The 13,165-nt window shown below is 40.3% G+C and overlaps 1 protein-coding gene across 1 annotated transcript; it reads right to left on the reverse strand.

The window, feature by feature from the left end:
• Positions 1–11,389: 11,389 nt before the first annotated feature.
• On the reverse strand, positions 11,390–12,914 carry LOC146573292 (uncharacterized). The gene is made up of 3 exons (XM_085278527.1): positions 12,817–12,914; positions 12,038–12,698; positions 11,390–12,004 (listed from the first exon to the last, which is right to left on the reverse strand). Exons 1-3 carry the CDS (start codon positions 12,912–12,914, stop codon positions 11,390–11,392), a joined length of 1,374 nt encoding a protein of 457 aa, XP_085134653.1.
• Between the last annotated feature and the right edge of the window lie 251 nt (positions 12,915–13,165).

Raw genomic sequence — 13,165 nt, forward strand, 5'->3', positions numbered from 1 at the left:
TCGCCTCAGTTTGAGTGTGTTGTATGAAATCAAGCCTAACAGCTCTAATCATTGTTTTCTCAAATAAGTAATTTCCACTAGAGTTCGCCATTGCACCAGTGGGGTGAGTCTTTCTTTTCTTTACAGTTTGTTGGTACTTGGTTCCACCTTGTGGCAGTGAGTTACAGTGAAAACCAGAAGCATGACTGTAGTTCGATCTGTGGGGGCAGAGATGGTCCTAGCCCCTTTGGTGCCCTGGGCGAACACTCCCTCTGGTGCCACACACACACACACACACACACATATTAAGGGTTGTAGATGAACATATTTTATAATGAAAACTGTTGTAGGAACTATACTGAATTTAACCAGATAAACATTATATATACAGTATCTCACAAAAGTGAGAACACCCCTCACATTTTTAAAAATATTTTGTTATATCTTTTCATGGGACAATTGAAGATATGACACTTTGATACAATGTAAAGTAGTCAGTGTACAGCTTGTACAACATTGTAAATTTGCTGTCCCCTCTAAATAACTCAACACACAGCCATTATTGCCTAAATCGCTGGCAACAAAAGTGAGTACACTCCTAAGTGTAAATGTCTATAAAGTTCGCTGACCCGTAATGAGTCACCATGTTAGTTTCTTACTGACAGCTCCAGAACTAAGTACAAACAGCACTAAACATTTGACTCAAAGATAGAGGAATGCGAGGAACAAAAAAGTGCACTAGTTTATTTGTAGTTTCAGCATTTCACAGATTTAACAAAGAAGGTCAACAAACAACTCAGGTACGGGTAGAGGAAGGCAGCACTTGCGTTTGGAGCAGATTTCTTGGCAGATGAGAACATTCATGCTGATGGACATCATCCAAATGACTTCTAGGTTAACAGAAAATGCTAATCAAAGCTAATATCAGAATAAACATGGGCCAAGTTAGCAACTGTTAAAAGAATAAAATCCACACCACTTCTGATATCATCTAGATGCCACAAAAGATGTCTCCAGGCACTGCTCCCTTTACGTTGCCCACGCGCTCAGTTGCGCACGGCTGACACAGTCTCCACGCACAGAAAATCTGCACTGAATCGACAATAAAATGAACACATAACAATTCATTCTGTACTATTTTGCAGTGCGAGTCAGTGAGTGACGGGTGACTGGCTGCTCCAGCCAAGGATGCGATTCGCATACGTATGTACGCAGCTAATCAAAGTCATTGACGGGCTATGACAGCATCTTACCGCGGTAAAGTGAGCCGTCATTTGTGAGCCGCGGTCAAACCAGCCGCCTCCTATCCGCAGCATAAATTTCCTTGCGCTTTTACACCAGTCTTTACGGTAGCGCCTTTTCGCTTTGTATAAAAATTCATTAAAAATCATCCTGAGTAGTTGATGTCCAACTTTCAACACATCCCTTCTCTGGGACACCTACTGTACCTGTGTGCCAAGTTTCATCCAGATTTACTGTAGAATTTGTCAGAAATTAAAGGAAACTTATATTCAATTCAATACAGTCAATACAATATAATTATGTCAATTTTCAAAAATTCATTAAAAATCATCCTGAGTAGTTGAGGTCCAACTTTCAACAGATTCCTTCTCTGGGACACCTACTGTACCTCTGGGCCAGGTTTCATCTCAATCTGCTGCATCAATAATTGTTTAATATTGATGGATCAAAAGTGCTGCTGAGAGAGTCATGACAGGGACTATAAAGAGACAGCATATTTGCTTTTCTTCACTGACTCGCTCTGAAATCCAGATTTTAATTTTGGAATATTAGGTGTACTTGTGGTTCCTATAGAATTTTAAGGTTGAACGGTAATCAGAGTCTTCATCTCTTAGACCTCTCTTCTGTGGATGCAGCTCACATCATTCTGTACAATACGATCATTTTTAATTCTACAACTGTTTATAATCTGCATAGTTCACATTTCTGTATAGCTGTATATCTCATATTCTGTATAGTTTTTTTTATTTCATATTCTGTATAGTTTTTTATATTTATATCCTGTTCATAGCCTGCACATAGTTTGTACTCACTACAGCCTGTAACTATACTTATAGTTATAGCATATTCATAACATACCTTCATACCGTGTACATTGTAACATACCATAATAGACCCATTTCTGTAATATACTTACATACCTATATTATTGCTAATATATATTCTAATATATCTATATTATGGCTAAAGCACTTCTGGATGGATGCAAACTGCATTTTCTTGCCTTGTACCTGTGACATGTGCAATGACAATAAAGTTGAATTCTATTCTATTCTAAATTAATTCAGAAGACAAACACCCATCTCTGCTTTTGAGATTAGCATTAACACCCTCAGTTTTGACAAATAATACAGTTATAGTGGATCAGGTGCCCCTGAATCTTCCCTTATTTGTGCTGCAATAAGCCTAGGCTGGCAAAACGGGTCAAAAGAAGGACTTGACAGGCTTAGAAAAGTCAAAAATAGTGAGATATCTTGCAGAGGGATGCAGCAGTCTCAAAATTGCAAAGCTTCTGAAGCGTGATCATTGAACAATCAAGCGTTTCATTCAAAACAGTCAACAGGGTCGCAAGAAGCGTGTGGAAAAACCAAGGCGCAAAATAACTGCCCATGAACTGAGAAAAGTCAAGCGTGCAGCTGCCAAGATGCCACTTGCCACCAGTTTGGCCATATTTCAGAGCTGCAACATCACTGGAGTGCCCAAAAGCACAAGGTGTGCAATACTCAGAGACATGGCCAAGGTAAGAAAGGCTGAAAGACGACCACCACTGAACAAGACACACAAGCTGAAACGTCAAGACTGGGCCAAGAAATATCTCAAGACTGGTTTTTCTAAGGTTTTATGGACTGATGAAATGAGAGTGAGTCTTGATGGGCCAGATGGATGGGCCCGTGGCTGGATTGGTAAAGGGCAGAGAGCTCCAGTCAGACGCCAGCAAGGTGGAGGTGGAGTACTGGTTTGGGCTGGTATCATCAAAGATGAGCTTGTGGGGCCTTTTCGGGTTGAGGATGGAGTCAAGCTCAACTCCCAGTCCTACTGCCAGTTTCTGGAAGACACCTTCTTCAAGCAGTGGTACAGGAAGAAGTCTGCATCCTTCAAGAAAAACATGATTATCATGCAGGACAATGCTCCATCACACGTGTCCAAGTACTCCACAGCGTGGCTGGCAAGAAAGGGTATAAAAGAAGAAAAACTAATGACATGGCCTCCTTGTTCACCTGATCTGAACCCCATTGAGAACCTGTGGTCCATCATCAAATGTGAGATTTACAAGGAGGGAAAACAGTACACCTCTCTGAACAGTGTCTGGGAGGCTGTGGTTGCTGCTGCACGCAATGTTGATGGTGAACAGATCAAAACACTGACAGAATCCATGGATGGCAGGCTTTTGAGTGTCCTTGCAAAGAAAGGTGGCTATATTGGTCGCTGATTTATTTTTGTTTTGTTTTTGAATGTCAGAAATGTATATTTGTGAATGTGGAGATGTTATATTGGTTTCACTGGTAAAAATAAATCATTGAAATGGGTATATATTTGTTTTTTGTTAAGTTGCCTAATAATTATGCACAGTAATAGTCACCTGCACACACACAGATATCCCCCTAAAATAGCTAAAACTAAAAACAAACTAAAAACTACTTCCACAAACATTCAGCTTTGATATTAATGAGTTTTTTGGGTTCATTGAGAACATGGTTGTTGTTCAATAATAAAATTATTCCTCAAAAATTCAACTTGCCTAATAATTCTGCACTCCCTGTATAAATAGAATAGAATAGAATCGAGTACTTCAGACCGGGAGATTGGCAAAATGTATAAATAGGATGGCGATTAGGGGAATTGGAGACAGCTGTGTAACACAGCAGGGATACATTGGGAATAAGAAGACAGTGGACGTAAGACTCAACACAAGAAAGAGACAAGAGGCCACCAAACTAAAACACAGACCTAAGATACACGAGCTTGACACAGACAAAACCATAAACAGACATGAAGACAAGACTGGCTTTAACACTAGAGTGTTTTCACAAGTCTTCCATCCACTTGTGGAATGCTGAAAAAGAACTACACTTAAAAGCAATATGGAACTGAAAACAAAAGAATACATAATGTAAACATATCATCAAATAATCCAGGACTCACAAACAATGATATGATGAACAGAACTATAAAGAACAAAACTGAGAAATGCTTGGTAAACTGACCAAGGACTATGTCATCATGTCATTTTTTAAATATCATAGTTAATGTGTCCTGATTTGTAGATAGTGCCATCTTACAAATACCAGGAAATCCAACTGGGTGACAAGCCAGAGTTGTCTGCCCACACACCCACTGACTAGAAAAAGGGTTGAAACCTCAACTACTAAGGATGATTTTTAATGAATTTTTGAAAATTGACATAATTCTATTGTATTGGCTATATTGCATTGGATATAAGTACCCTTTAATTTCTGAGGAATTCTACAGTAAATCTGGCTGAAACTTGGCACACAGGTACAGTAGGTGTCCCAGAGGAGGGATGTGTTGAAAGTTGGACCTCAACTACTCAGGATGATTTTTAATGAATTTCTGACATTTCCATAATTGTATTGACTGTATCGGGCTGTTTCATTGTAATTTGTGTGCGCGCATGCGCGTGCGACTGTTTGCGCGCGTGCACGTGCGCGCGGGTATAGGCTTTCAATCGGCACATAAAGCGAAAAGGCGCTACCGTAAAGACTGGTGTAAAAGCGCAAGGAAATTTATGCGGCGGATAAGAGGCGGCTGGCTTGACCGCGGCTCACAAATGACGGCTCACTTTACCGCGGTAGCATCTTTATGTGCCGCCACCGGTGTTTTAGCTAGGTAAGTGGTGTGGCCGATGTGGTGCTTATGTTGACCTTTTATAATAATGGCAAAACGAAGAGGCAGTGGCACATGCCCTCACCAAGCCAAAGTAAAAAAGCAATGCAATTCTTTTAAGATGGTTTTGCAAACAGAAGAAAAAACTGGGTGAGATTTTTTTCTTTTTCGAGCGAGAAAGGCCCGCTCTGCAAAACATGTTGCGAGGCCAAAATAGCAAGCGAGTTTTCGGGGGGAAAGTGTGGACAGCACAAAAGTCATTAGAAAGCAGTTAGAAGTGTAAGATGGGGATGGGGTACATTGTTGGAGGAGAGCGCCAAAGACCGAGAGAACAGGAACAAGCTGTAAAGAAATCCAACCCCGAGCAAGTTAAAGTTCTCATCAACAATATTCTACTACATGCCATCAACATGAATTATTCTATGCTATCGGTTCAACAAATTCACAATCACATGGCAAAGTATATGAGTATACCAGAAAGCTGGCGAAGCAAAAATGATGCCTTTGAGTTTGTGAATTCAATGAATCAAACAGTGCAGAATGAGATGATGTATAAAGTTAAAAATGCACCTTGGCACACCCTGATCATAGATGAGAGCACAGACATAACAGTGCACAGAATGCTAGTCCTGTATATTAAATACAGGGAGGAAAATAACGTCAACTATAAAACTGTTTGGTGGCATCATCCAGCTGACAACATGCACCTTTCAGGATAATGTGCAGGCAATAACTCAGTTTTACACCAAGCATGAACTAGACATGCAGAGAATGGTGATGCTGACCTCTGATGGTGCCTCAGTAATGCGAGGAAAGCACAACGGATTTGCAGCTTTATTAAATCGGCAAATACCACAACTCACTGAACAACACTGTGTGGTCCATAGAGAGGACTTTGATGATGCGTCGAAAGATGTACCTTTGATGCGTGATGTGGAACAGTTCATTTCACTTTCTCTAGATCCACAGTAAACAGGAGAAAATCAGAAGACCTAGCAAAGATTCTTGATGAGGATACACTGTCAAAGTCATTCAGGCCTCTGTACAAAGTGCGATGGCTGTCTACTGCAAGACAGAATCCAGTGATAAAAGAGATCCAGTGGCAAGTTACTGTTACAAAAAGGTAACCAATTCAAACGTCAAGGTTACTCTTACCGCTCTCTGAGATGTTTTGCGTGAGCTGGCAGACCTGTCTTTCTTTTCAAAAATGCAACCTGACTGTGATGGAAGAGCTCTGCTTTGCAAGAGCAAAGATTGTGAAGTTGCGTTCCCAATACTCAACAGAGGTAAAGGATGTTAAGTGGAGTGACCGTGTCAGAGAGGCAATGAGGGCCTCATCAGTACCGGTGAGATTACTCGTTTGATTCGTAACCTCTACGATCACTTGGGTGCTCGTTTTTCAGAGGATAAATTAATGGAGTGGTTTGCATTTGACATTGAGGCATTGAGCTCAGACATCAGCTCTGAGTATGGAGCAGCAGACATTGCCACACTGGCAAAGAAGTATGAGGCAATTCTCCACCACCCACATTTTGTGGAGGTCAGTGACAGTGAATATGCTGAATTCAAGTACATAATGAGGCAAAAACTTAAACTCAGGTCAATCAGCACATTCTCAGATATGGTGGCTGCAACACTAAAATGTAAAGAGGTAAAACACATCTCACAGCTTGTAGATTTGTGCTACATTTCAAGCATCCAGTGCAGATTGCGAAAGATAAGATAAGATAAGATAAGATAACCTTTATTAGTCCCACACGTGGGAAATTTGTTTTGTCACAGCAGGAGTGGACAGTGCAAAAGTTATGAGGCAAAAATTAGAATACAATAAGAATAAATACAGTACACAACTGTACAGAATAGAATAAAATAAAATACTATATACAGTAGAATAAAATAAAATAAATATACAATAAGATAAAAATAGAATACAAATACAAATACTATATACAACTGAGTAAAAATACAACGATGACAGAAAGGATTATTGCACTTAGTATTATTGCATATGTATGGATGTGTGTGCTTGATCAGTTAAAGTCTTTATTATGGAGTCTGACAGCAGTGGGGAGGAAAGACCTGCGAAATCTCTCCGTCCCACACCGTGGGTGCCGCAGTCTCCCACTGAAGGAGCTGCTCAGTGCTGTCACAGTCTGCTGCATGGGGTGGGAGATGTTGTCCATCAGGGATGACAGCTTAGCCGCCGTTCTCCTGTCACTCACCACCTCCACTGGGTCCAGAGGGCATCCTAGAACAGAGCTGGCCCTTCGGAAAGAGGCTTTAGTTTAATGCATAGGTGTCAAACTCTGGCCCGCGGGCCAAATTTGGCCCACAGCCTACTTACATTTGGCCCGCGAAGCCATACCAAATTACTATCAGAGCTGGCCTACTGGTATTATACAGCTAATATATATATTGTTTAGTATTAAGCTTTGCTTGTTCCATATTCAGTTTTTCAGCAAAACGTGTTTGAGTCCATAAGAAAAGATTCATTCTTATATCTGGAGGAATAAATATATTTCAATAAATATTAACGTTAGCCCGCGACTTTGTTCCAGTTTTGAATTTTGGCCCACTGTGTATTTGAGTTTGACACCCCTGGTTTAATGAATCGTATGAAAACAGATTCCAGGAATCGTCTTGAAGTGGACCATTTGGACCTGCTGATGCGCATAAAGTCAAACCTGCAAGCAGATGAGGCCATCAACTTGGACGATGCATACAACCACGTGAGAAGGGCAGACGGGAAAATTAAGGTGAAAAAACTGTGTAATTATATATTCTGCAGAGTTAATTGAATTTTCACAGTATCACATGCTTGTGCAACAGTACACATGTCACTATGTAAATGTGAAAGTTTTAATGTGAACAAAATTTTATCTCTAAAAGGTGCACATGTCTCAATTCCTCCAGAACAGGAACAACAAAGTGCAGCCACTGGAGAAGTGAGAAGGACACACAGGAAAAATAAGGTGAAATTTAAGTTCTCAGTTGGATTTGTGCTCATCTAGTGTCATTTATTTATAAATTTCATTTATGGATATTGATCATTAAATACTGTCGCTACTTTATGAGTAGTAGAAATGCAAATAATCATGTCATTACTTACTGTATTTTGCAGACAAAGAGTTACAGGACTCTCCCACAGACCACAGCAGGAGCTTCACACACTGGCTCATACTCATAATACAAGTCAGAGCTTTACATTAAAAATGTTAATTGTGTTTTCAAAATTGGAGTTTATAGTTGGTTTGGTTGGCAGTTCATGTTTTGCCTTAGCTAAAATTAAATATTTATACTTCCAATAGCATTAACATACTACAGGTCATGAAGAAGACCTTTGTCATTTTCACTGTCAGTGGGCTAAAGAACTTAATTAAAACATTCTAACAGAAATGTAAATGCTGTAATTTGATTCTTTTGATAAACTATGTAACTTGCATGGATGCGATGCTGGCGAGACCACAGTGCACACGTGTGATGTTGCTCACAGTGCTCCTGTCACAGTGCGGGGAAAGTAGGACCCAAATGCAGGACTTTCTGAATGGAGATGGTGCGTTTATTTACAATGAAAAGAAACTATAAAACAGTGCCAACAATCCACAGCGTCTGTGTTCTCTGAGCGCTCGTTCCTAATCCCCGTGCCGTGATCTGTGGTAAGTGTTTAGTCCTCCTCGGTGCCTTTGTACAACAGTGTGCTGCTCCCGCCACACGTTTCCACAATCCACCTGGAAACGAGAGAGTCCACAGTGAGTACCGTCCCATCCACCGGCCGACAAAAACACTTTAACCATTCCAACAGGAGAAGTTCAGCGACCACAGTAACTGTGAGCAGGAGCACTGACTATGTCCCTAGTTTAACAATCCCGCGCTGGCTGCCTCTCCGATCCTCTCTTGAGTAGTGTTTCCTTGACGATCGGCAACAGGTGGCTGATTACACCAGGTGTGTCTGGCTCAAAGGCTGAAGACTCTCCAGGCCTGGTATGGCAGCAAAACTCACACACCGCAACACACACACCCAAACACAGAGACAGGGAAACAAGGGACCAGGAGCAGATCACACCAACAACAACAATAAACAATCCACATAGTCAGATAGAAATTATAATATTCATTAAACCCAAGAACAATGCATGAGCCCTGACCCAGGCCCATCAGGTCCATCAACCGCTCAGGGAGTTTGTGTGTTTGCTCAGACACATGAAAAGTGAGAGGGAACATTGTCTGCAGGAAGACGTGTATTAGACATTCTTATTATCAGAACTGCTGTCTGAACTCTGTCATACCATCATCTTCATCAGAGCTTTGGCACGCATCCCTGGAGTTTGGAAGATCCTGAGGTATTCCTCTCTGACATCCTTCAGTGGCAGTTACATAAAGTACATTATATCTTATTAGCATAAATATTGTTCATAATGGGTTGATTTTTATTTTCAAATTAAGAAAAGTTGTTGAAAAATGTCCAATTCTGTAAATGATTAAAGGTTGCCACCCTTAGCCATCTTGCTGTCTTCTTTTCCAAAACTCATTGCAAAACTTTAAGGTTGTTTAGACACTAATTAAACCGTGTTTTAGTTAACAAATAAATGTGAAGTTTCGCGGTATTAAATTTCATTTACTTTAATAAAACCAGTGTCTGGCATGAAGTTCAGTTTGTGTTTGTCTCCATCTAGTGTTTAGTTATAATCCTTACAAAACTGTTTGACTAAACCATGTCGTCTTTTACTATTAAAAAAAGCTTTTAAAGCAATTCTCGACCCAAAAATTCTGTCTGTAGTCTCAAAACATATTTTAGCCTTATATGTTTGTATGTTCCCTATTTCCTCCAAGACAAGTGACCCAATCTAGATGAAACTTTAACTAAACAATGCCTAGGCCACTGTGAGTGCCAACATTTATAAGTTATAAGCAAATATTTTTATATAAATTCCTCAATCGTGTACCATTGACAGTTCAGCTGAGCACCAAAGACAATGTCATAGTATAGGATGGAATGTCAGATCACAATGGTGTCTCACAATGTATCATAATAGCATTGTAACTATGTATGTGTGTTTATGTTGCTATTAAAAAATGGGGTAGTTCAAGACTTTTGCACAATACTGCTATAACTGTTAGATTATTATTTACTTTTTTAATTAACAACAAACAGAATAATTGTGAAATGGTGAAAAAAAACGTCTACAAGCATGTTTGTGATGCTGAGCAAACTGAATCTCCACTGAAATCAGAGCCTATCCTCACAGTAATTAAAACATGCAGCCTAAAAGCTTTAAAAATAGTCAGAAAGAAAAAAACAGATCCAAGTTATTTTTCAGTTGTTGTTGTCTTTTATTTTCCAATTGTTTTTTGTAATAAATTTGGAATTTCCAATAGGAGAATCTGGAGGAAAGCCAAGAACACAGGATGAACCCCAGAGAGCGGCTGAGGGAGCAAAATACTCCTAAACCTTCCTCTGATGATCACCCACAGAACCACTATGGTGCTTAGAATTCAGTACGATGTTATAGAGATATAGCACCATAGGCAAAGACCCTACAAAAAAGCCCTCCAACAATCAGATGATCCCCTATGAACAAGCACGTGGCGACAGCGGGAAGGAAAAACTCCCTTTTAACAGGAAGAAACCGGCAGAACCAGGTTCAGGAAGGGGCGGGGCCATCTGCCGCGACCGGTTGGGGGTGATGGAAAAGAGAACCATCTTTCCAAAAAGTTGGTACTAGTTTAAACAAGCTGAGCTAATTTAGGATGGACACAGTCAGACATTAACAACTGGCCAGTGACAGACACATGGTGAGTGTACTCTTGTCTTACCTTGTGTTTTGAGGAAAGCAAATTAGCATTTTTTCAATTATCCAATGTATTACATTTAAGATTACAGCTTATGTGTCCAAAAATCATTATCTGTGCACTATTTTTAAATAGTTGCACATGTCCCAACTTTTGAAAAGATGATTGTTTGTAGGTCTTTTTAAAATTCCAGATCTCCTTTGTTAACTTAACTTTCTAAGAGGTATTTTAACTCATTCACTGCCATTGACGTCTATAGCCGTCAATTGCAGTGAATGAGTCAATGGGTTTAACTCATTCACTGCCAATGGCTGGCAGTGAATGACAGGTATGAGCATTATACAAATGGTGTATAATGTGACTGAGAGTTTTAAATGCATCTTGAATGTCAGCAGAAAAATCACAGACAAGGCATCTGACAGCATGACATGCTCAGACTCTAACTGTAAGCAGACCTGCTGTCTAGATGTGGAGGAGGAGGAAGATGCAGAAATCCCACAAATAAGTGACTGTTCCTTAGAGAATTCATTGTGCACGGATAATCTGAGTCCTCCTCCAACTCCAGAGCTCCCTAAGTATTCAGAAACATTTGTCCCTTCAGCATTGATTTTAGCCTACCAGGAGAATTCTTCACCAAGTCTGGAGTCTCCTGACTGTCCAGTCAACATGACCTTTCTTACTGTGCCCTACAGCCCTACATTGCATTTTTTCTTATCTTGAGAAATGAGCCTCAGATCAGTTTTCAAGATAGAAATTACAGAACAGGGTTTGTCCAGACGGGTGGGTTTGTCACTGTATAGTCAAGTCTGTGAATGTCACTGTCCAGGGCTCTATTGAGCGTGTTGAAAAGACGAGAAAACCAGCCAGTACTCTTCTTGAGAGTACTGGCTGGTGATGTGCTTGAAGGCAGGGGTATTTTTTGTTCATTACTTTCTTCACTGGGGGACTCTGGTGTTGGAATCTCACGCACTGGAGAAAGTTTACCATCCTTGACAACTCTCCATATCATCCCAGAATTCTTTGACCTTACTAAAGATTTCTGGAGCTGTGACACTAAAACCTCTGAAACAGCAATCTCAAATGCTTCGTCACCAGATTCCATGGCAGCCTGCAACAAGTATTTGGATCCAAACTCCTTGCACAGCTTTTTATAGATGGGGATGTGCAGGTTTTCAACACTTGGTGGGGGAATGGAATCCAGTTCTTTTTCAGCCCTCATTGTTACACCACCCATTAATTGAATCAGGTCCACGTTTAGTATGGATGTTCTGGTTTTTGATGCAATATGGTCGACTAACTTAGCAAGAAGCACAGTAAGAAAGGTCATGTTGACTGGACAGTCAGGAGACTCCAGACTTGGTGAAGAATTCTCCTGGTAGGCTAAAATCAATGCTGAAGGGACAAATGTTTCTGAATACTTAGGGAGCTCTGGAGTTGGAGGAGGACTCAGATTATCCGTGCACAATGAATTCTCTAAGGAACAGTCACTTATTTGTGGGATTTCTGCATCTTCCTCCTCCTCCACATCTAGACAGCAGGTCTGCTTACAGTTAGAGTCTGAGCATGTCATGCTGTCAGATGCCTTGTCTGTGATTTTTCTGCTGACATTCAAGATGCATTTAAAACTCTCAGTCACATTATACACCATTTGTATAATGCTCATACCTGTCACTGAGTCATGGGTTTGTGGGGTAGGAGCTGGCCCTGTGATACGAGCCAGCGATGTGTTGACTCTTTTAGTAATTTCTGCTGAAAACAGCTTTACTAATATATCCGAGTTGTGGGACTTACCTTGTGCCGTGGACAGGGCTTCACCAAAACAGTGATGAAGGGTGTTTCTGAAGCTGGCTTGAATATTATTTTCTGTTACTCTGCAGCAGCTGCAGCCATCCTGCAAACTTACCTTATCTCCACATGCATGATTGTGCCCCTTGGCAAGAACCTGAGGTTCTACAACCTCCAGGACCAAGGCGCTAATTTCTTCTATAATCGCATGGCACATGTTGGACAACAGAATGACAGCTTTTGATCCAGGGTCACCATCGGCTAAGGACGCCCACTGACTAAAAGATGAAAAAAAGATAAATAGTTGAGAAAACAAACATTTAACCAGAGTATATGTGTGTATTAGTGATCATTTTTGCTGCTTGTAAGCTTGATGGCTTTAAATGTGTGACTTACTCCTCTGAAACATCTTTCACATAGGGGGTGATGATTTTTCCAAGATTTTCCAGCGTCAGAAGAGGCAATTTCAAATGCCTGCAATCCAATTCCAACATCTAGAAAGAAAAGGCAGTCAGGTTTTTAGGAATCTTTGACACAATAACAAAATGTTCTGCAATGGGATTTTAAAATCGTCACTGTTAAATGCTTTGCACTGCAGTTCACTAATGAAATCCAACAACCGATAAGACAAAAATATATGTGTGATATGTCACACTAACAATATACAGTATATTAACAATTTGACTTCACATATTATTTGATAGAGCAATGTACTGAAGGTTATTTTATCAGGAATAAAAGTAAT

Source organism: Mchenga conophoros, linkage group LG6, assembly GCF_057382185.1.
Source record: "Mchenga conophoros isolate Kocher_MC1m ecotype Shallow Benthic linkage group LG6, M_conophoros_male_GT1.1, whole genome shotgun sequence".
Taxonomy (NCBI): Eukaryota; Metazoa; Chordata; class Actinopteri; order Cichliformes; family Cichlidae; genus Mchenga; species Mchenga conophoros.

Coding starts and splice junctions, on each gene's coding strand:
- LOC146573292 (XM_085278527.1), bottom strand. CDS start 12,914: ATGTTGGAATTGGATTGCAGGCATTTGAAATTGCCTCTTCTGACGCTG. Junction 12,699..12,816: donor GTGAAAGATGTTTCAGAGGA/GTAAGTCACACA, acceptor TTCATCTTTTAG/TCAGTGGGCGTCCTTAGCCG. Junction 12,005..12,037: donor CTAAGTATTCAGAAACATTT/GTCCCTTCAGCA, acceptor GCCTACCAGGAG/AATTCTTCACCAAGTCTGGA.